The 18254-nt window shown below is 31.9% G+C and overlaps 1 protein-coding gene, 1 long non-coding RNA gene and 1 pseudogene across 2 annotated transcripts in view; 2 read left to right on the top strand and 1 right to left on the bottom strand.

The window, feature by feature from the left end:
* LOC110266135 overlaps window positions 1-2638 on the top strand; it is a 10773-nt gene extending 8135 nt beyond the window's left edge. Inside the window, exon 3 of the long non-coding RNA XR_002353119.1 lies at window positions 2042-2638. This is a non-coding gene — a long non-coding RNA (uncharacterized LOC110266135). The remainder of the gene's footprint in view (window positions 1-2041) is intronic.
* Window positions 2961-4294, top strand: LOC107611753 (annotated as a pseudogene).
* Window positions 4448-18254, bottom strand: part of LOC107611754 (oxysterol-binding protein-related protein 1C-like) — a gene marked incomplete at its 5' end in the record, with an annotated part of 35234 nt that continues 21427 nt past the window's right edge. The window contains one exon of the mRNA XM_016313649.2: window positions 4448-4741. Coding sequence (XP_016169135.1) covers window positions 4601-4741 — 141 coding nt within the window. The remainder of the gene's footprint in view (window positions 4742-18254) is intronic.

Raw genomic sequence — 18254 nt, forward strand, 5'->3', positions numbered from 1 at the left:
TAAATTTAAAAAAATAATGTTTTAATAAAAAAAACACGTTAAAATTTTGAAATATAATTTGGATAATTTTTTTATTAAAAAAATAATTTAAATATATTGGTATATTATAATTTATATATAATATAAAGAAGGGTATTAATGTAATTTCACTTGGTTATGATTTTCTCTCTTCTTACTTTTCCTTTCATCCAAACACAAGAAAATTTTCCTTCTATTTTCTTTCTATTCATTTTCTCTTTATCCAAACAACATAAAAGAAAATCAACTTTTTCTTTCATTTTCTTTCCTTCCATTTTCTTTCCTTTCATTTTCTTTCCTCTCATTTTCCATCTTTCATCCAAACAAAATGTAAGCGGGTAGTAAATTAGTCATACTAAATTTACTAATCAAGGTTGGCGTCTAGTAACACTCCTCAACGACCCAATAGTATGAAGTAATATATTTTTACTAAGAACCTTAGAAGAACAAAGTATAATTCCTACCATCTTTTCCGCTCTTGGTTAACTTTAGAGTATGGTTTAATTGTCAAACTCTAACTTGTTACCATTATTATAATGAACTGTGAATGACCTAAGAAACTCATTCTTCATTCATTCAATCCCCTTGGCCAAGGTTTTATTCATCTCAGTTATTATAGTTATGGAGCTCAAACTCTTTACCGAGAGTTGACAGATATCCTATTGACTAATTATTAATTCTACAATTATTTAAATCATACCAAATATCCATTCAACTAGCACCCTAGGGTATTAGGTGTCCGGAATCAAAGTATAATAAATATATTGTTAATTACTATGACAATCGCAGGTCAAAGAAAACTCTATTACTATGTTAATCTTGAGAATATCCTATTGACAAATATACAGTAATTATAACCATTAGGAATTCTCAAAGTGAGTCGGTTCAATGGTCATATCTCTATATGCACCATCTATATATATAATTTAATAAATGAGATATATTAATTTTCATCCAATAAAGACCATTATATATATATATATATATATATATTTATCTTTTCAGATTATTAATGTTCTTTTTAATAATCCTATGACCAAAAACAATTTAGATTAAATTATAAAAGATTTATCTCTCAATATTATGATCATTATCACAATGATAAATCTCTAAATTTAATCAAGGACTTTATTATATTAACATTTTAATATAATAACAATAACAAATTATTTAATACATGATTGATTAAATTGTGGTCATACTTCTTATTTCCAACACATAAAATTACAAAAGTGTATATAAAATTACAGAAGTTAAAACACATATACGGATCATCAAGATATATACATTACAAGAACAATGTTTATGTTCAATTACAATTAATGAGTTTTTTTGCTTCCCATAAACAATAGAATCTAATCAACTATGACTTTTAAACCGAATTCCGAAACCTAACATTGAAATAATTGAGCAAGTGACAGCAAGAAATAATGTTGTTACCGGTTGGAATTGGGAAGCTACTCTGTTGGGAATAATGATGAGTTTTAATAACGAGTGCTTTTAAAGACACTTACAAAAAATTAAAACAATTTAAAGTTTAGAATACATTATATACATCAAACTATTTTTAAAAAAATTATAGAAAAAGTTAGCTAGCAAATCATTATATTATATATTTAAAAAAAAAAACTTTAATAAGTGGCCATAAAAAGTTCAATGAGAGTTCATGTAGTTGGGGAATTAGACTCAGAAGTATTTAAAATTTGGCCAAAAATGTCAGGACAAGATTCCCAATTTCCAATTTCCCTAGCTTCCCAATATCCACCATTATAACTATAACTTTCACTTCCATTTTCCTTAACAAACCACTTTGGTTTCCAACCCCTCTCTTGCAACTTCCTTGCCTGCCAATTATGATGAAATAATAATGTTTTTCATCAATTTCATACTGTTCAAAAAGTCAACACTAAATATCCCACATATTTTAGAAATTAATATCATAAATAAAAAAGTGAATGAAGAAGCACATTAAGTTCCTATTTATCAATTAGTGATATGCATCAAACATGAATTACAAACCTAGAGTCCAGGTGTGATTTCATTAAGTGTAATGGCAAATTGTGTAAGGTTATATTTTGTTTGGTGTTCAGGTGGTGGGTTGGTTTTCCAAATGAGAATGGGTTTTGAAGAATTAGAGCCTTTCCCTGCTTTCTTCTTATTATTAGAATTCCCTCCAATAACATAAAGCAAGCTCTCACCCCATTTTCCAAATATATTTGCCATTGTTTCTCCATATTTATCTTCTACTACGCCTTGCACCTGCAACACAACTTAAATTACAATGCATTAAGTTACATATAAGGAGAAAGTTCAAGAGCCAACAGAATTTAGTGTTTTTAGTCAAATTATCAGTCTAATTCTTTTAATTCAGCAATCTAGACTAACTGCTAATAAAAAAATATTAGACCAAATTTAAACACCAAATAAGAAATACCGTAAAATTGGCCTAAAAAAATACCATAAAAAACTGATTAAAATTGGTAAAAACAAAAATGGTTGACCTTAACTTTTCTGTTTTTTAATTGGATACCACCTCTCTCATTTAGAGTGAAGTGACATCAAATTCAAGTAGAAATGATCACAGCCAATGTGATAAACACCTGATAATCAAAATAGTAAATAAAAAAAAATTCACTCAAATAGTTTCCTAGTAAGATATATATATATATATATATTTAATTAATAAGCTAATAATAATAATTAAGAATATAGAGTTAATACTCAAATTCGTCCCTGAGAGATATTCCGATCTCTATATTAGTCCCCGAAAAATAAAGTTAATCAAAAGAGTCCTTGAAAGATACACGACTGAATCAGGTTCGTCCTTCCGTCAAGTCGCTTGATGACTTGGCTAACGTCTGCTGATATGTGACGTTAACTGCCACGCTGGCAGAGAAGAAAAACGACGTTGTTTTGAGTGATTGCCCTGATAGTCATGATTCGGCGTCGTTTTGTGGGGAGAATGGAGATTTTGTGGTTGGTTCGTTTTAAAGTGTGTGAAGTGAAGCAGCAAGAGAGGAACGTGTGGAGATGGGTAAAGGCAACCCACAGAGAAGAAGCACCGGCGACGAGCTCCATACGGCGGCAAGGTCCGGTGATCTCGTCGCTGTTCAGATGATTTTGACTTCAAACCCTTTGGCTGTTAATTCCAGAGACAAGCATTCGAGAACACCGTATCCTCCTCTCATTTATTATCACTACTAATTGCTAAAGGAACCCTAACACTCTGTTCGATTCCCACGGTAAATTCTCCATTCAATTCGTTTGCTTTGAAGTTTAACTTGTTCTTTTCTGATGATAATTGAATCCATTGCACCGTGATTTTCTTCCCTTTCCTTTTTGACCTATCTGTATCGAATCGTGGATTAGCTTCCCTAATACCATTGTATTGGAATCTCTGTTGACTTACTGTTTATGCTTTTTATCTTTTTGTTGCATGAACAGAGTTGTGCTGCATGTTTTATCTGGAAATGATTTGGTACTTTGTTATGTGCTTAATGTGTAATTTCCACTTTGTTCCTTTGACAATTAGCTTTGTTCCTTTGACATGCAGAGATAGTAAGTTATCTGTGCAAGAATAAGGCTGATGTTGGTGCTTCTGCTATGGATGACATGGCCGCAATACACCTTGCTACTCAGAAGGGGCATTTGGAAGTTGTTAAGGCTCTAGTTGCAGCTGGTGCATCCATCAAGGCTTGTACTCGCAAAGGCATGAATTCATTACACTACGCAGCTCAAGGTTCCCATCTGGAGCTTGTTAGGTACTTGGCTAAGAAAGGGGCGAGTCTTACTGCCAAGACAAGGGCAGGAAAGACTCCTTTGGATCTTGCTAACAATGAAGAAGTCCGCTCATTTCTGGAGGAATTCAAAAGATCAGCCAAGAACAGAGCATCTAGCAACAAAGATAAAGCTGAACAGTCTAATCCAAAAGCATCCACGTTGGAATCAGAAGATAATTCAAGTGCCAAACAGCCTGCAGTGGCTGTCGATGAAGAAAACGGTGACAGAGAGAAGACAGAGACTAATGAGGATGACGAAAATAGTGATAGAGAAAAGAGGAAGGCTAACAAAGAGGACGCAAGAGAAGACTCATCACAATCAAAAAGGGCAAAAGTTAAGTTGAGCCATCTCCAAAGTTCAGATGATATCCAAGAAGAAGAAGAAGACGACATGTAGGTTGGCAGAGGCATAGTGTAGTAGAACGACACACCACCACCATGGCCTCCATTTGCTGCCTCCATCGTCGCCCCAAACCAGCAATTTCAACACTAACCCAGGCATATGGCCCACTGATTGCTGAAAACGACGTATTTATCGTCGAAATTAGGATTAGGTTTCAAACAATTAGGGACTGATTTGAACTGTTTTGCCAAACTTACCTTGTCAGCAATCGGTTATGACACATTGGCCTCTTCCACGTTGGAAGCTAACGAAACACATCAGTAGACGTTAGCCAGGTCACTAAGAGAATTGACAGAAGGACAAACGTGATTAACTTGGGTATCTTTCGGGGACTAATATAGAGATCGAGGTATCTTTCAGGGACGAATTTGAGATTTAACTCTAAGAATATATGACATAATTAAAACTTGATATACTTTGCTCCATTGAAAGATTTCTCCATCATCAAATTCCAAAGTTTGCTTTTTAAGGTGCTGTCACCCCAAAATTTCCAGCCATTGCCATCACAATGGCATGCAACAGTCATGGGGTGATGACTGACCTATCTCAATAACAACATCGTAAATACTTCAATAATAAAACATATGTATTATTTAGTAAAAGACAATATATAAGGCAAATACTAATATGTTCTAAAAAAATATGAAGTGAAACTCTTCTTAAACTTTAAAGTACAAAATTTCATATTCTAAATCTAAAATTTTAAATTCTAAATTATAAATCCTAAATTCTAAAACTGTGAATTCTAAATACTAAATCTTAAATTCTAGATTTAAATGCTAAATATATAGAAGCAACACAACACTTTCCTTCTTGTGGATTTATAACCACCATTCCTTGAGAGAGAAATATATAATTAAACAATAGCAAGTATATAGTTTACATAAAAATTTACTAAAAAATACACATTAACATCAATGCTTGTGAAAAAATAATCTAAAGTAAACAAAAAAATAAGCGCCTCCCCTTCGCCCCATCTTTTAATTTGTCCTTTCTTTAAAAATACATCGAAAAATTAAATATATAAAATATTCATTTTGTATCATACATCGAACGGACTCACATATTTACCAATATGCACGTTAAAAGTGTTAACAAGAGTCGCACAATGTATGATACAAAATAAATACACCTATGATTACAACTCTAACCGAATATGAAAATAAATTAATAAAACCTTGTAATGATTGATGAGGTTACTTGAGAAAATCAGGGATCTCAGCGGTGCTTTCATCCTCAACATCATTGATCCAACTATACTTCTCCATGAAAGGGTTAGATAATGATTTTGGTGGGTAGTTATCAATGCAATCGGCCCACACATTCTCTTGATCACCTATGAGATCTCTCATCACTTCCCACAAAATAGGAAAAGATAACTTGAAAAAGAAGAAAGTGTTATATTTGATTGTAAATTCAAAATATAAAAGTGTGTACATAACTGAGTAGAGTCCTCCTATATATGCACTAATTATACTTACATTGCAGATCAAGATTCTCTAAGAATGGTTACTTTAACTGACTGAACAGTGACTCTAACTAACTGCACAATGCACAACTCACAACTCACTAACTGTTTTGTAATTGAATTTTGTCTTCATCCTTAATATCCCTCTCAAACTAAGATATGGACTTCGGAATACCCTTAGTATGCGCTTGTATCTATCAAACAAATGTTGTGACAATGAGTCTACCACTTGGTCTTGAGAGGGTGTGTGAACAATATAGAGTGAATTTTGGTTCACTAAGTCTTGAAGAAAATGATGTATGGGATTTGCAATTCTCCAATAATTGCTAAACTGACATGATTTTAGTTTGAGCTGAACTTACTGTAGTGCTACTCCTCCAAGCTATAAGGTTTTTCCTAAGTATACACAATATCCTGTGATTGATTTTTTTTTGTCTTCAAGATCTCCTCCCCAATCTGCATCTGCAAATGACAAGATTCTAAAATCAGTAGACTTGGTGAACACAATTCCATTATCCACTATACGCTGCAAATATCTGAGGATTCTCTTTAGTGTTGAAGGGTTGGTTGCTGGACAAATTGAGACACTCGATTTACACTATATGTTAAATCAGGTCTTGTCATTGTTAAATACTGTTATACACCCACTATTGATCTGTTATACACCCACTAAAGTCATTTGAGTATAACATGAGCATCATTATGTCTAACAAAGAGTGATACATCAGATTTAGTATTCTTGTTTCAAACCATATATGACTTTGTTGAGCATACACACTAGAGTAGATTTGTCATAACCCACTTTCTCTTTTTTATGAAAACCCTTACCTACCAACCTTGTTTTATACTTAGTATCTCACCCTTTTAGTTCTTTTTAACGGAAAAATACCAATTTGCTGCCTATGATTGTTGCATTTTGTGATGGTGCAGTGAGTGTTCAAGTTTGACATCTATTCAATGCTTGAATCTCAACATCCATGACCTTTTTCCAATGTGGACAATTTAGTACTTGTTTGACACTGGTTGATATATTGTTGATAAGATCAATAACTTGTGAGGCCAAGGCTTATGGTTTGGTTATCCCAGATATGGATCTGGTTGTAATTGAGTGAGTATTTAAGGGTTGTAAAGGTGGAAGACATACTTCTAAGCCTCTGATGGGTAAACGGTTTTGAGTTGAGTTGAAGTCAGATTGTACGGTGTTTGGTTTGGTAATTACAGCTATTCAGTGGGGGTTTGGCTTGGTGATTTTGGACTGCTACATTGATCAGAAGCAATTGAGGTTGCAGGAGTATTTAGTGTTGCAGGAGTATCTAAAAAGATTATAAAGTAATATTTAATATTTAATTTAAAAAATATAAAAATAACTCATTTTTAGAAAATTAAATACTACAAAAGATAAATTAAGCAAAATTAAAGAACTCCTCAGAGATACTATAAAATTGGCCAATTGCAAATTCTAAGAAGAAGAAGTACCCATAATCTAATTTAGAATCCTAAAAGGAAGAAAAAGAAGTAGTTAATCCAAGAATGAGTGAAGAAGAATTAGATACTTTCTCAACTATGCAACTGTGGGAGGAGCCTCCGTTTCAATCACTGCTTCCATTGACAGAGGCAGAACTACCTCAGTTTCAGTGGCCCTCTGAGTTTCAGTCTCTGCCTCTGTATCATCCGGTCTGGACTTGGGACGAAAACCACATTCTTGCCGCCAATGTGGGTGGTAATCAACAGCCTCGGCCTCAGCTTCTGCCTCTGCCGGAGCTTGCCACCAATGCGCCTCCCCTGGAGTTTGCCGCCAATTTGGGTGGTAATCAACAGCCTCAGCCTCAGCTTCCGCCTCGGCCGGAGTTTCCCGGCAATGTGCCTGTGGTGCAGTCTGCCGCTGACGTGTGTGGCTATCAACAACCTCAGGCACAGCCTGAGCCCGTCTGGAGTGAGGATGAGAACAAAGAGTTTGAAATGCTTATTGCTGAATGTCGGTGATGAGCTTCTGGACGCGTTCCTGTATCTGCATGGGGGTCTTTCCGGTGAGACAAGCAGCAATCACCATCTCAAACTCTTTGTTCTCCATTGACGGGAAACTCCGGCGGAAGCACATTGACGGGAAACTCCGGCAAAGGAGAAAGCTGGTCAATCGGAGCTCCATAGCTCAAGTTGCAAGCAAAACAAGATGAAGATGAATAGGGAAATGGAGTTTCCTTCTTCTCTTCACAAGTTCAGCGCCGCTCTCCCTCAAATTAGGTTAAAATGAGCTGAATGCTCTTTAAAAGTTGTATATATATATATATATATATTGGGTTTGGATTCAAGTACAACCCGATAGCGTTTTAGGTTCATTTGTCCCAATTTTAGGTTAAATTTTTTTGAATTAGTGCCCAATTTTTAATCTAAATATTTTTCTAAGATTTTCTACTGTTTTTATTATTCTCAGACAGCACCAGATATATTTGAACTGGTATTATCGACTAAATTACCAGTATGCGTTTTTACGCAATTTTTTGTAGAAAAATACTTTTTCCCTCAAAAAAATTTACTGAATCCGTATTTCAACCTTTATATTTTTAAAATAACATTTCTATATTTTTGAACCTATTTCGGTTAATTAAATTATTATTTTATTTTATAATTAAGTGGTTAATTAATTTGCGATCTTTACACTATATAAATAGTATAGTCTCGTAAGGTGAGTGCCATGTACACCTTGCATACAGAGGGAACCTCGTAGGGTTGAGTGTCCTGCACACCTCGCAAAATTAAGTGCTCTGTACCCCTCGCAGGTAGAATAACCTGTATTTTTCGCAGGGTGAGTACCTTGTACATTTCGTAGGCATAATAACCTGTATCTTTTTCAAAATTCATTATTCCGCAAGTGAAATAAAACCACCGTCTTCGCCATATCAATCCAAAACTCATTTCAATCCAACATAGTCAACCATAACCAAAATTAGAATTAATAATGCAGAATCGAACCGAAGGGAATCCTCAACCTTCTATCCAACTTTTCGGTGCGACAAGCGAGAGAATCCTTAACCTCAAGTTTGTCCACCGCAACAAGAGAGGGAATCCTCAACTTCATCTTTAATTTAGATCAATTCGATAAAACTCGTTTTCACCAAATTAAAAGTCTCAAATTAACCTCGATAATCCATTCTTCAATTCCGATTGAAAATCTCCAAAAGCATAACTCTTAGATTTGAAGTAATTGCATAAAGCCTACTTTCAACTTCATTCTCAAGTTCAATAATTTTTCGAGACCCAAAAATCATCTTTCTTCGCCAATCAAATTCAAATACTGTAAATTCACCAAAACTCCTCAAAAGATAATTCTTTAATCAAACTCAACATAAGTCTTTTCATATCAAATTGAACTCCAAACATAATTCCTTTCTGAAATAAATCAAACTCAAACATGATTTTTTTTTTAATAAATCGAACTCAAAATAGTATAATTCCTTTCTTAAATAAATAAAACTCAAAACCTAATTAACTCTTTTCTTAATAAATCAAAATCAAATGATATAATTCTTAAATCCAAATTTTTCTAAATAATCACTTCAAACAAAATCTCCAATTTTTTTAAAAATTTTGGCAACATTTCCTCTAAAATTCAGACTTTGCCACCCTTCAAGGATCCCAACCAAATCAAACCAAACATCTCTCAATCATTCAAATCACTTCCAATAAACCATTATCACAACAACATCACTCAACTCAAGAAAATCAACAAAATCCATAATTTAATCAACCAATCTCATTAATCACAATTTTAAATCAACTTCAATAGCATCAACTAATAATTCAGAATTCTCAGCCTTCTCAAACAGTTTCAAACCAAACCATTCCCAAATATTAAATCATTCCCAATTTTAAACCGATTTTGATATCAAATCATGTTCAAATATCAAACTGCTTCCAATTTCAACCATTTTCAATGTCAATTCATTTTCAATAAATTATTTTCAAAGTCGATTCATTTTCAATACCAATTCATCTCTAAAACCAAGAAAATCACTTTTTATAATATTCAATCAAATAAACGACCGCACACCAACCCAACCAAATCAATAATTCAATCAAGCAAATAATTTCATTCATCCAAATTAACTCAATTTAATACATAAGACTCACATAATCACCAAAAATATATTTTTTACATCAATATCGATTTATAATAATTTTTTACAATAAAATGAGTTTAAGAAAAGCGCTCCTACCTCGATTGTCGAAACTCAAAAACTCTAAAACTCATCAAACTCATTTTTCTCCCAGCCTGCAATAGATGCAGCTGTAACCACAACTCCATATCGCTTCCGCAACAATAACCGCAACTTCAAACGCAACACACAATAACCGACATTCAACCATATCACAATAACGTCGCAAAACCTCAACATAAGAAAACAGAAACTTATATCTCAAGGGTTCCAAAAAGAAATCACTTACTGCATTTAGAAAGTAACAAATGAATAGAATGGCAACGGCTCCGGTGATAATTTCCGCCAATCACCGCGTCATTTTTCGACGACAGAGACACATCTCAAGTCACCATCAACGCTGGCGGCAAAGGAACGACTGAACCAAGTAACGGCAGCTCTGGCGTGGTTCTAGCGGCCACAACAACTTCTCAAACAGCCATACACGACGGGCAACAACCGCAGCAGCAGCAGGGAGAGCGGAGGCCATGGTGTCAGAGCTGACAGTGACAGGAGCTCCAGCGATGGCTGCTTGTCTCACCGGAAAGACCCCATGCAGATACAGGAACGCTTCCAGAAGCTCATCACCGACATTAGTCTCATCCATAAATCTTATATCAATCTGCATCACACCTCCATCGCACTTGCTGCACCTCCCACCACATTGGAACGCAACCCACTCTCCCTCCCCGGAACAAGTCAACAAAACCAACCTTCCAACACCAACACAATCCAACACCAACCTTTAACAAAGACTAGTGAAAGAAAGAAAACAGTTGATTGGACTCAACAAGAGAATGAGTATGTATTATTCTATTCCTTTTTTCTCCTCTTTTATTTATTATTATACGAGCATAATAACATTTTTTTGGACTTGGAAACAAAAAACATAAATTAGAAAAAAATGGTTTGATATCTAAAAATATTTTTTTTCGTCTGAAATAAAATAAAAAAATTTATTATTTCCCTAAATCCTATTTTTTAACTTTAATTTCTTAAATACGATTTTCACACCCCGTTGAACTTCCCTTCAAATTCTAAAAAAGATGACTAACTCAAATTTTTAAACTTCACAACGGACAATGACAATCATTATCATTGTCTCCAGAGTACTTTAATAAAAATAATGTTTTTTTTCAAATTTATAAAGAGAAAAAAATCCTTGTTAAATAGTTGCCATTGATGCCAATAATGTTGAAGAAGCCATAGTTATTGTTTGTGTATTTTTATGTACTCTTATGTATTCTTGAAAATCATGATAATGGCATAAAAATTTGAGTTACGTGGAATTCGGAAAAAATTGAAGTGAAGTTCGCCAGGGGTTAGCAAACTCTATAAAAAAAATATAGAGTTCACCGGAAGTGCGACAAATTCGCCCTAAATAAAAAAATCATATTTAAAAAGTTAAAGTTAAAAAATCATGTATAGGAAAATAATTAATTTTTTAATTTTATTTTTGAAAAAAATCCTCTAAAAATATCATATACCATTGTAATTTTTTAATAAATTTTGTTAATAATTATTTTTAAAAAATGTGTCTTGACAGGTTATTTCTCAGAGGATACGAAGAATTAGGTTATAAACGCAAGTGGAAAAGAATTTCTGAAGATTATGTCAAAACAAAAACGCAAAAATAAGTTGCTAGTCATGCACAAAAATTTCTGAAAAAATTAGCTAGAGAAAACAGAAGAAATAACATTGTGATGAATCATAGTAAGTTATCTTCTTGTTGATCAAAAAATATTTTTGATATACATGAGTTGGATCGAAAAGAGTTAAGTGTAATTTCTCGAAAAGACACGCGCATGAGTATGAAGTTGGAAGTAATTAGCGCTGATTTGGATTTCGATTGTTTTGTTGATCGAGTAAGCTAAATCAAGTAGGAGACTCGATTTGAGAAATTGAGTAAGGCCTTCGAAAAGCTGGTCGAATAGTTGTGGAAATGGGAATGTTAGTGGCTTCTATCACACGAGGAACACATGGGGAATATCTACAATCACGCAGCGGGAACGGTTACCAAGAGTGATTGTATTTCAAATTTGTAATTTTTATTTAATTGTAATTAATTGTAACTTAATTATACGTTATGTAAGATAGCCTATAAATACTATGAAGTATTAGGGAATAAGGGTTGAAACTTTGACTCAGAAAACACACTCTAGCATTCTCCCATCTTAGGAAATTCCTGAGTTTGCGATCGAGTTACATTTTCTGTAGGGTTCCTTCCATCTTTTTCTTTCTTTCAATTTATTTTTCTGTAAATTTAACATTTCAATTAATCATATTTACCAAGTGTTCTTCACTTTCTTTGTCTAATTTATCTTTCTGTATTTCATTCCTTATGTTAAAGTCCTTTGATCTAATCGAAGGTATTTTTATTGTTCTATTTTAATTTTCATGCAAACCTTTCCATTTACCATCTATTTAGTTTTCAAAACTTTAATTTCTAAGTCTCATTCATCAATTTACAAATTTACTTTATCTTTATTTTCAACATTTGTCTAATCGAAGACGCTTTGATGCACTTTTAGAAAACTGGTACTCGCACAGATGAATAGGTTTCGCTCCCAAAACACTAGATATCGAACCACCATCGATTTGCTAAAAATCGACAAAACAAATTGGCACACCCGGTGGGACAGTTTTAAATCGAAGTGTGTCAAAATAATTATTTTTCCAGTAATCTCTTAGTGTATGCGATTACGAAGTGGGAAGATCATTCACATGGCTGATGAATTATCAAATGTGAATGGTGGTTCATCCACCAATGATAGCATACCAGTATTCATGCAACAAGCCGACGTATCTCCACGTTCAGAAGGCGCAATTGGAACTGAAAGTATAACCGTTATAACTATTCAAACTAGAAATGTCGGACGTAATACTCGTCCACGTGGCCCATGCATAGTAATGGGGGCACTTTTCTCACTCTCATTTCATTTTTTTAAACAAACACACACACACACATATATATATATATAATATGCCCATTTTAAATTTTAAATGACCCCACTACAAATAAATTAAATCCAATTATTAAAAGTTCCAAATTCATTTTATCTTTCTATCATTTTGACTATTAGTTAACCTAATCAAATTTAGTCTTCTTCTATTCTCAAATTCCAGCCGTCACTCATTTATTCTCTTAAACCCCCTTCTTAGTTTTATATTTTCAACCTTCTTTTTCTATTCCTTGTCTTGTGGTCATCTTCTATTCATCAAAAGGTAAATTTTAAATTCTCTATTTTGTTTTATATAGCTCTCTATGACTCTATGTATCTTTAAATTTTATTGTTTCTCTTTTTGATATTTTTAATTGTAAGTTTTAATTCAAACAATTATAGTTTAGGTATTAATCTATTTTCTTTATTCTCTTCATGAATTTGTATATTTTATTTTATTCTCAATTTAGTGATCCTTATTATTTATTTGTTTATCTTTCGTTCTATTCTTTTATATGTAATTATGTTGCATATAAATTTTTAAAGTGAATTGATCAATTTAGACGAGATGAAGTTAGACGAGCTTATTTGCAAAAAGGTCCTTGTCAACCAAGAGAGACATGATTTTCCACAAACATATTTTGGAACTTCTCTCCGTAGATTTAATGCTGATTGGTTTGATGAATTTGGCAATTGGTTGGAATATAGTATTTCAAAATATGTTGTCTTTTGTCTCTGTTGTTATCTTATGAAACCTGATGGTACAAGTGGTGATGCTTTTGTAAAAGATGGCTTTTCAAATTGGAAAAAGAATGAGCGATTACAAACACATGTTGAAAATCATGATAGTGCTCATAATCAAATTCGAAGAAAATGCGAAGCACTCATAAAGCAAAAGCAACATATTGAAGTTATTTTTCAAAAGCATTTAGACTAAGCTAAAAGAGATTACCGAACTCACTTAACAACAACAATTGAGTGCATTAGATTCTTATTGCGACAAGGATTGGCTTTTCGTGATGATGATGAATCACACAATTCAAATAATCAAGGTATTTTTTGGGGCTTCTTGACTTTCTTGCTCAACATAATACAGAGATTGATCATATTTTCAAAAATGCTCATGGAAACCTTAAACTAGTAGTACCTAAAGTTCAAAAAGATATTGTTAGAGCTACTGTAAGTAAAACTACTAAAATTATTATTGATGATCTTGGAGATGATTTATTTGCTGTTTTAGTTGATGATGCTCGAGACATTTCTGTTAAAGAGCAAATGGTTGTTTGTTTGCGGTATGTGAACAAAGAAGGGATTGTAATTGAGCGATTTCTTGACCTTGTCCATGTTTCTAGCACAAATGTATTGTCGTTAAAAGTAGCTTTGGAATCTTTATTAGCAAAGCATAATTTAAGCCTAGCAAGGATATGTGGACAAGGTTACGATGGAGTTAGTAATATGTAGAGAGAATTTAATGGCTTAAAAAGTTTGATCTTGAAAGAAAATGCTTGTGCTTTTTATGTTCATTGTTTTGCTCACCAACTTCAATTAGCACTTGTGATTGTTGCAAAGAAACAGGTCAAAATTGCACTATTTTTTAATTTTCTTGCTAGTTTGTGCAATATTGTTGGAGCTTCTTGTAAACGTAAAGATATGCTTCATGAAAGTCAAATACAAAAGACAATTGTTGCATTACAAAATTGAGATGTTTCTAGTGGACGTGGCTTAAATCAAGAAACAACATTGAAAATGGTAGGTGATACTTGATGGGGCTCACATTATGATACAATACTTAGCTTGATTTCTATTTTTTCTTCAGTGATAGAAGTTCTTGAAGTCATTGAGGAAGATGGAAATAATCCTGAACAAAGAGCTGAAGTATGTCAATTATTGAATCATATTCAATCTTTTAAATTTGTATTCAATTTACATTTAATGAAAAGTATATTAGGAGTTACTAATGAGTTGTCTTAAACTCTACAAAGAAGTGATCAAGACATTATAAATGCTATGACATTGGTTAAAGTGTCCAAGTAACGATTGCAAAGTATAAGAGACAATGGTTGGTTCTCTTTACTCAATGAAGTTTCACTATTTTGTGATAGTCACAATATTCTTGTTCCAAATATGAATGACATATTTGTAACACAAGAAAGATCAAGGCGCAAAATCCAAAAAGTCTCAAACTTGCATCATTTTCAAGTTGAATTATTTTATCAAATGGTTGATAGATAACTTCAAGAGCTTAACAATCGTTTTACAGAGGTAAATACCGAGCTACTTCTTTGTATAGCTTGTTTGAATCCAAGTGACTCGTTTTTTGCGTTTGATAAGGAGAAGTTGCTTCGTTTAGCTGAATTTTATCCACATGAATTCTCTTCTACTCAACTTTTGGCACTTGAGTCAACTTGAGAATTTTATATTGGATATGCATCTTGATGATCAATTCTCAAATATAAATAGAATCAGTGAATCATCTCAAAAGTTACTTGAGACAAAAAAGCATATTATTTATCCATTAGTATTTCTTCTGTTGAAATGAGCTTTGATTCTACCTGTGGCAACGGCATCAGTTGAGAGAACATTTTCTGCTATAAACATCATAAAGAGTCGACTTCGTAATCGAATGGAAGATTAGTGGTTGAATGATTGTTTGGTTACATATATAGAAAGAGAGACATTCAATCAAGTTGATAATAAAACAATTATTCAACATTTTCAAAATATGAAAACAAGAATAGAAGTACCTTCAAAATTTGAAGTGAAGAAAGTTAGCGGCTAATGTAATTTTTGGTTTTTTTTTTTTTTATTCGAATAATTAATGTGCACTTTTATATTTTTAAATTTAAATTAATATATATTTTGATAGTAATGTGTATTATTTTTGCCCCCAACATAAATTTTCTGGGTCCGTCACTGGTCAGAGTCGATATCCTCAACGTGCTAGACCGAGTGGAGTTGGCGATGATGATGGTCCCTAGATCTTTGTTGATCATTGTGTTTGTATGTTTAGGTTAATTTTATCAATTAATATTTTTAAGGTTCGTCGTGTTTGTATTTTTAAGTTAATTTTATCCATTAATGTCCGTGAGTCGTTGTGCTTATATTATTAAGTGGTTAATTTATGTGAGTTATTATAGTTGACAGTTTATAAGATAATACATTTAAATTTGATACAATAATCTTACAAAAGATTAATTAAAAATTACATTAACTTAATTCTAAAATTATAATTTAAAATTCGATAAGGTAAACATATAAAAAAAAGTTTATATTTAATTGTAAATTCAAAATATAAAAGTGTGTACATAAATGAGTAGAGTCCTCTTATATATACACTAATTATACTTACATTTGAGATCAAGATTTTCTAAGAATTAATACTTTAACTGACTGAACAGTGACTCTAACTAACTGGACAATTTACAACTCACAACTCACTAACCGTTCAGTAATTGAATTTTTTCTTCATCCTTAAAATTTCTCTCAAACTAAGATATGGACTTTGGAATACCCTTAGTTTACGCTTATATCTATTAAACAATATTGTGATAAAGACTTTGTCAATGAATCTACCACTTAGTCTTAAGAGGGTATGTAAACAATATAGAGTAATTTTTTGTTCACTAAATCTTGAAGAAAATGAAGATCTAACTCTAAATATTTGCACCTACTAGAAAATATGGAATTTGTAACTAGAAGATATTTATTTTGATTGTATCCATACTTTTAGATATCAAACAACTTTATTTTTTTAGTTTTTCAGTTTAATCAGAAATATTATTATATCAACCATTGTCAAAATAACATACAGATTTAACAATTAAATAAAATTATGTCTCATCTGGAATTGCTTTACAGCACTCTCAAATGGGTTATGATGTTGTTAATCTATGTTTCACTATATTATCACAATTGAATACAGAGTATATAACTAATTTAAAGTTTAATTATTTTATTGATTCTTATAGTTTTACTAAATTTTTAATTAGGTTTCTATATTTTTTTTCTTTTTAATTGGATTCTTATAGTACTTTTAAATTTGTAATTAGGTCATTTTCATGTCAAAAGCGTTAAATTAAACATAATATTTCTCTCAACATATATATACAGTAAAAAATTTAATTAAATTTTTAATTATAAATATCTTTAATTTATAAAAAAATATTCTATTAATTCTAATATTTTTTATACTAAAAAGAACCTAACTATAAAATTAAAAGCAATACAACGACTAAATTGAAAAAAAAAATATAAAGACCTAATTATAAATTTAATAAACTATAAGACTAACAGAATAATCAAACCTTAATTTAACTAAAGGAGCTCTAAATAGGATAGGCAGGGTACCTTAGAATCACACAGTATTATAGACAAAAATTATCAATATCATTTTCTGAAGGATTACCATGTGTTCAAAACACGCAGCGGAAGAAAAGAAAGTAATCCTTAAAGATCTATTTTGTGCTTAAACTTTATTCTAATAATATGCAATATATAGATCAGATCTAAATACCTGTGTACGCTAGTAAAAATCACTTTTTCCTTCGATGGTACGAAGGCGTTATACGTATCCACACCGAGACCAACCTTTGCTATCAACTCCTTGACCAATGGACATCTGATCTAAATTGAGAAACCTCTTGCAACTCTTTTCACGCCATAAAATTCTTCTCCAAGAATCAGGTTCACATATATTTATGTGTGTAGAGGTAAAGGAACAAAATCCTTATGTTTTTATTCTCTTTTTTTTTTTCAAGTACTCTTGGCTTATATATATATAGTATAAGATTTGTTATTGATTTTAAATTTGATTCTCAATTCAAATTTAAATTATATCTTTAAATTCCAAATCTAAATCTTTCAAATTTTATGAATCATATCATAACAATTTAAAACATAATCGATCAGAAGCAATTGAGGTTGCAGGAGTATTTGGTGTTGGTTCAATTAAATGAGGTGAAGTGATTTCTTCTATCCGAAACTTAGTGAGATAAGTAGTTGGTATAGTAGCTGATCTTGTTGGTCATATGTGGAACTATATATAAACATTTTAATTTTTAAGTCCAATGATTGAAAAGGATTTAAGATTTTAATGGTTTGTCAGTCAGCATTATTATTGATAGGATTTGATTATGGCGGCGATTGATTATGTATGTTGCAATTGCTATCTTCAATTGAAGGGTATGCAATTTTATCACTAAATGTTGATCTACTGATTTGAAATTGTGGATTGATCTATCTGGTATGTGTTTCCATGTCAATGAATTAATCTAGTTGATTTGTGTCAATGTGTTGAAGAAAAAATTAAAAAAGAAAAAGAAATTCAGACATTATAAAATTAGATAATTAAAAAATAAATTGACGATAGATTAAAAAATTGGTTATCTTAATATTAAAAAAAGATAAAATTAAGATTTTTACATTAAAATAAATTAAAAAGATTAAAGATAA

This window comes from Arachis ipaensis, chromosome B08 (genome assembly GCF_000816755.2).
Source record: "Arachis ipaensis cultivar K30076 chromosome B08, Araip1.1, whole genome shotgun sequence".
Taxonomy (NCBI): Eukaryota; Viridiplantae; Streptophyta; class Magnoliopsida; order Fabales; family Fabaceae; genus Arachis; species Arachis ipaensis.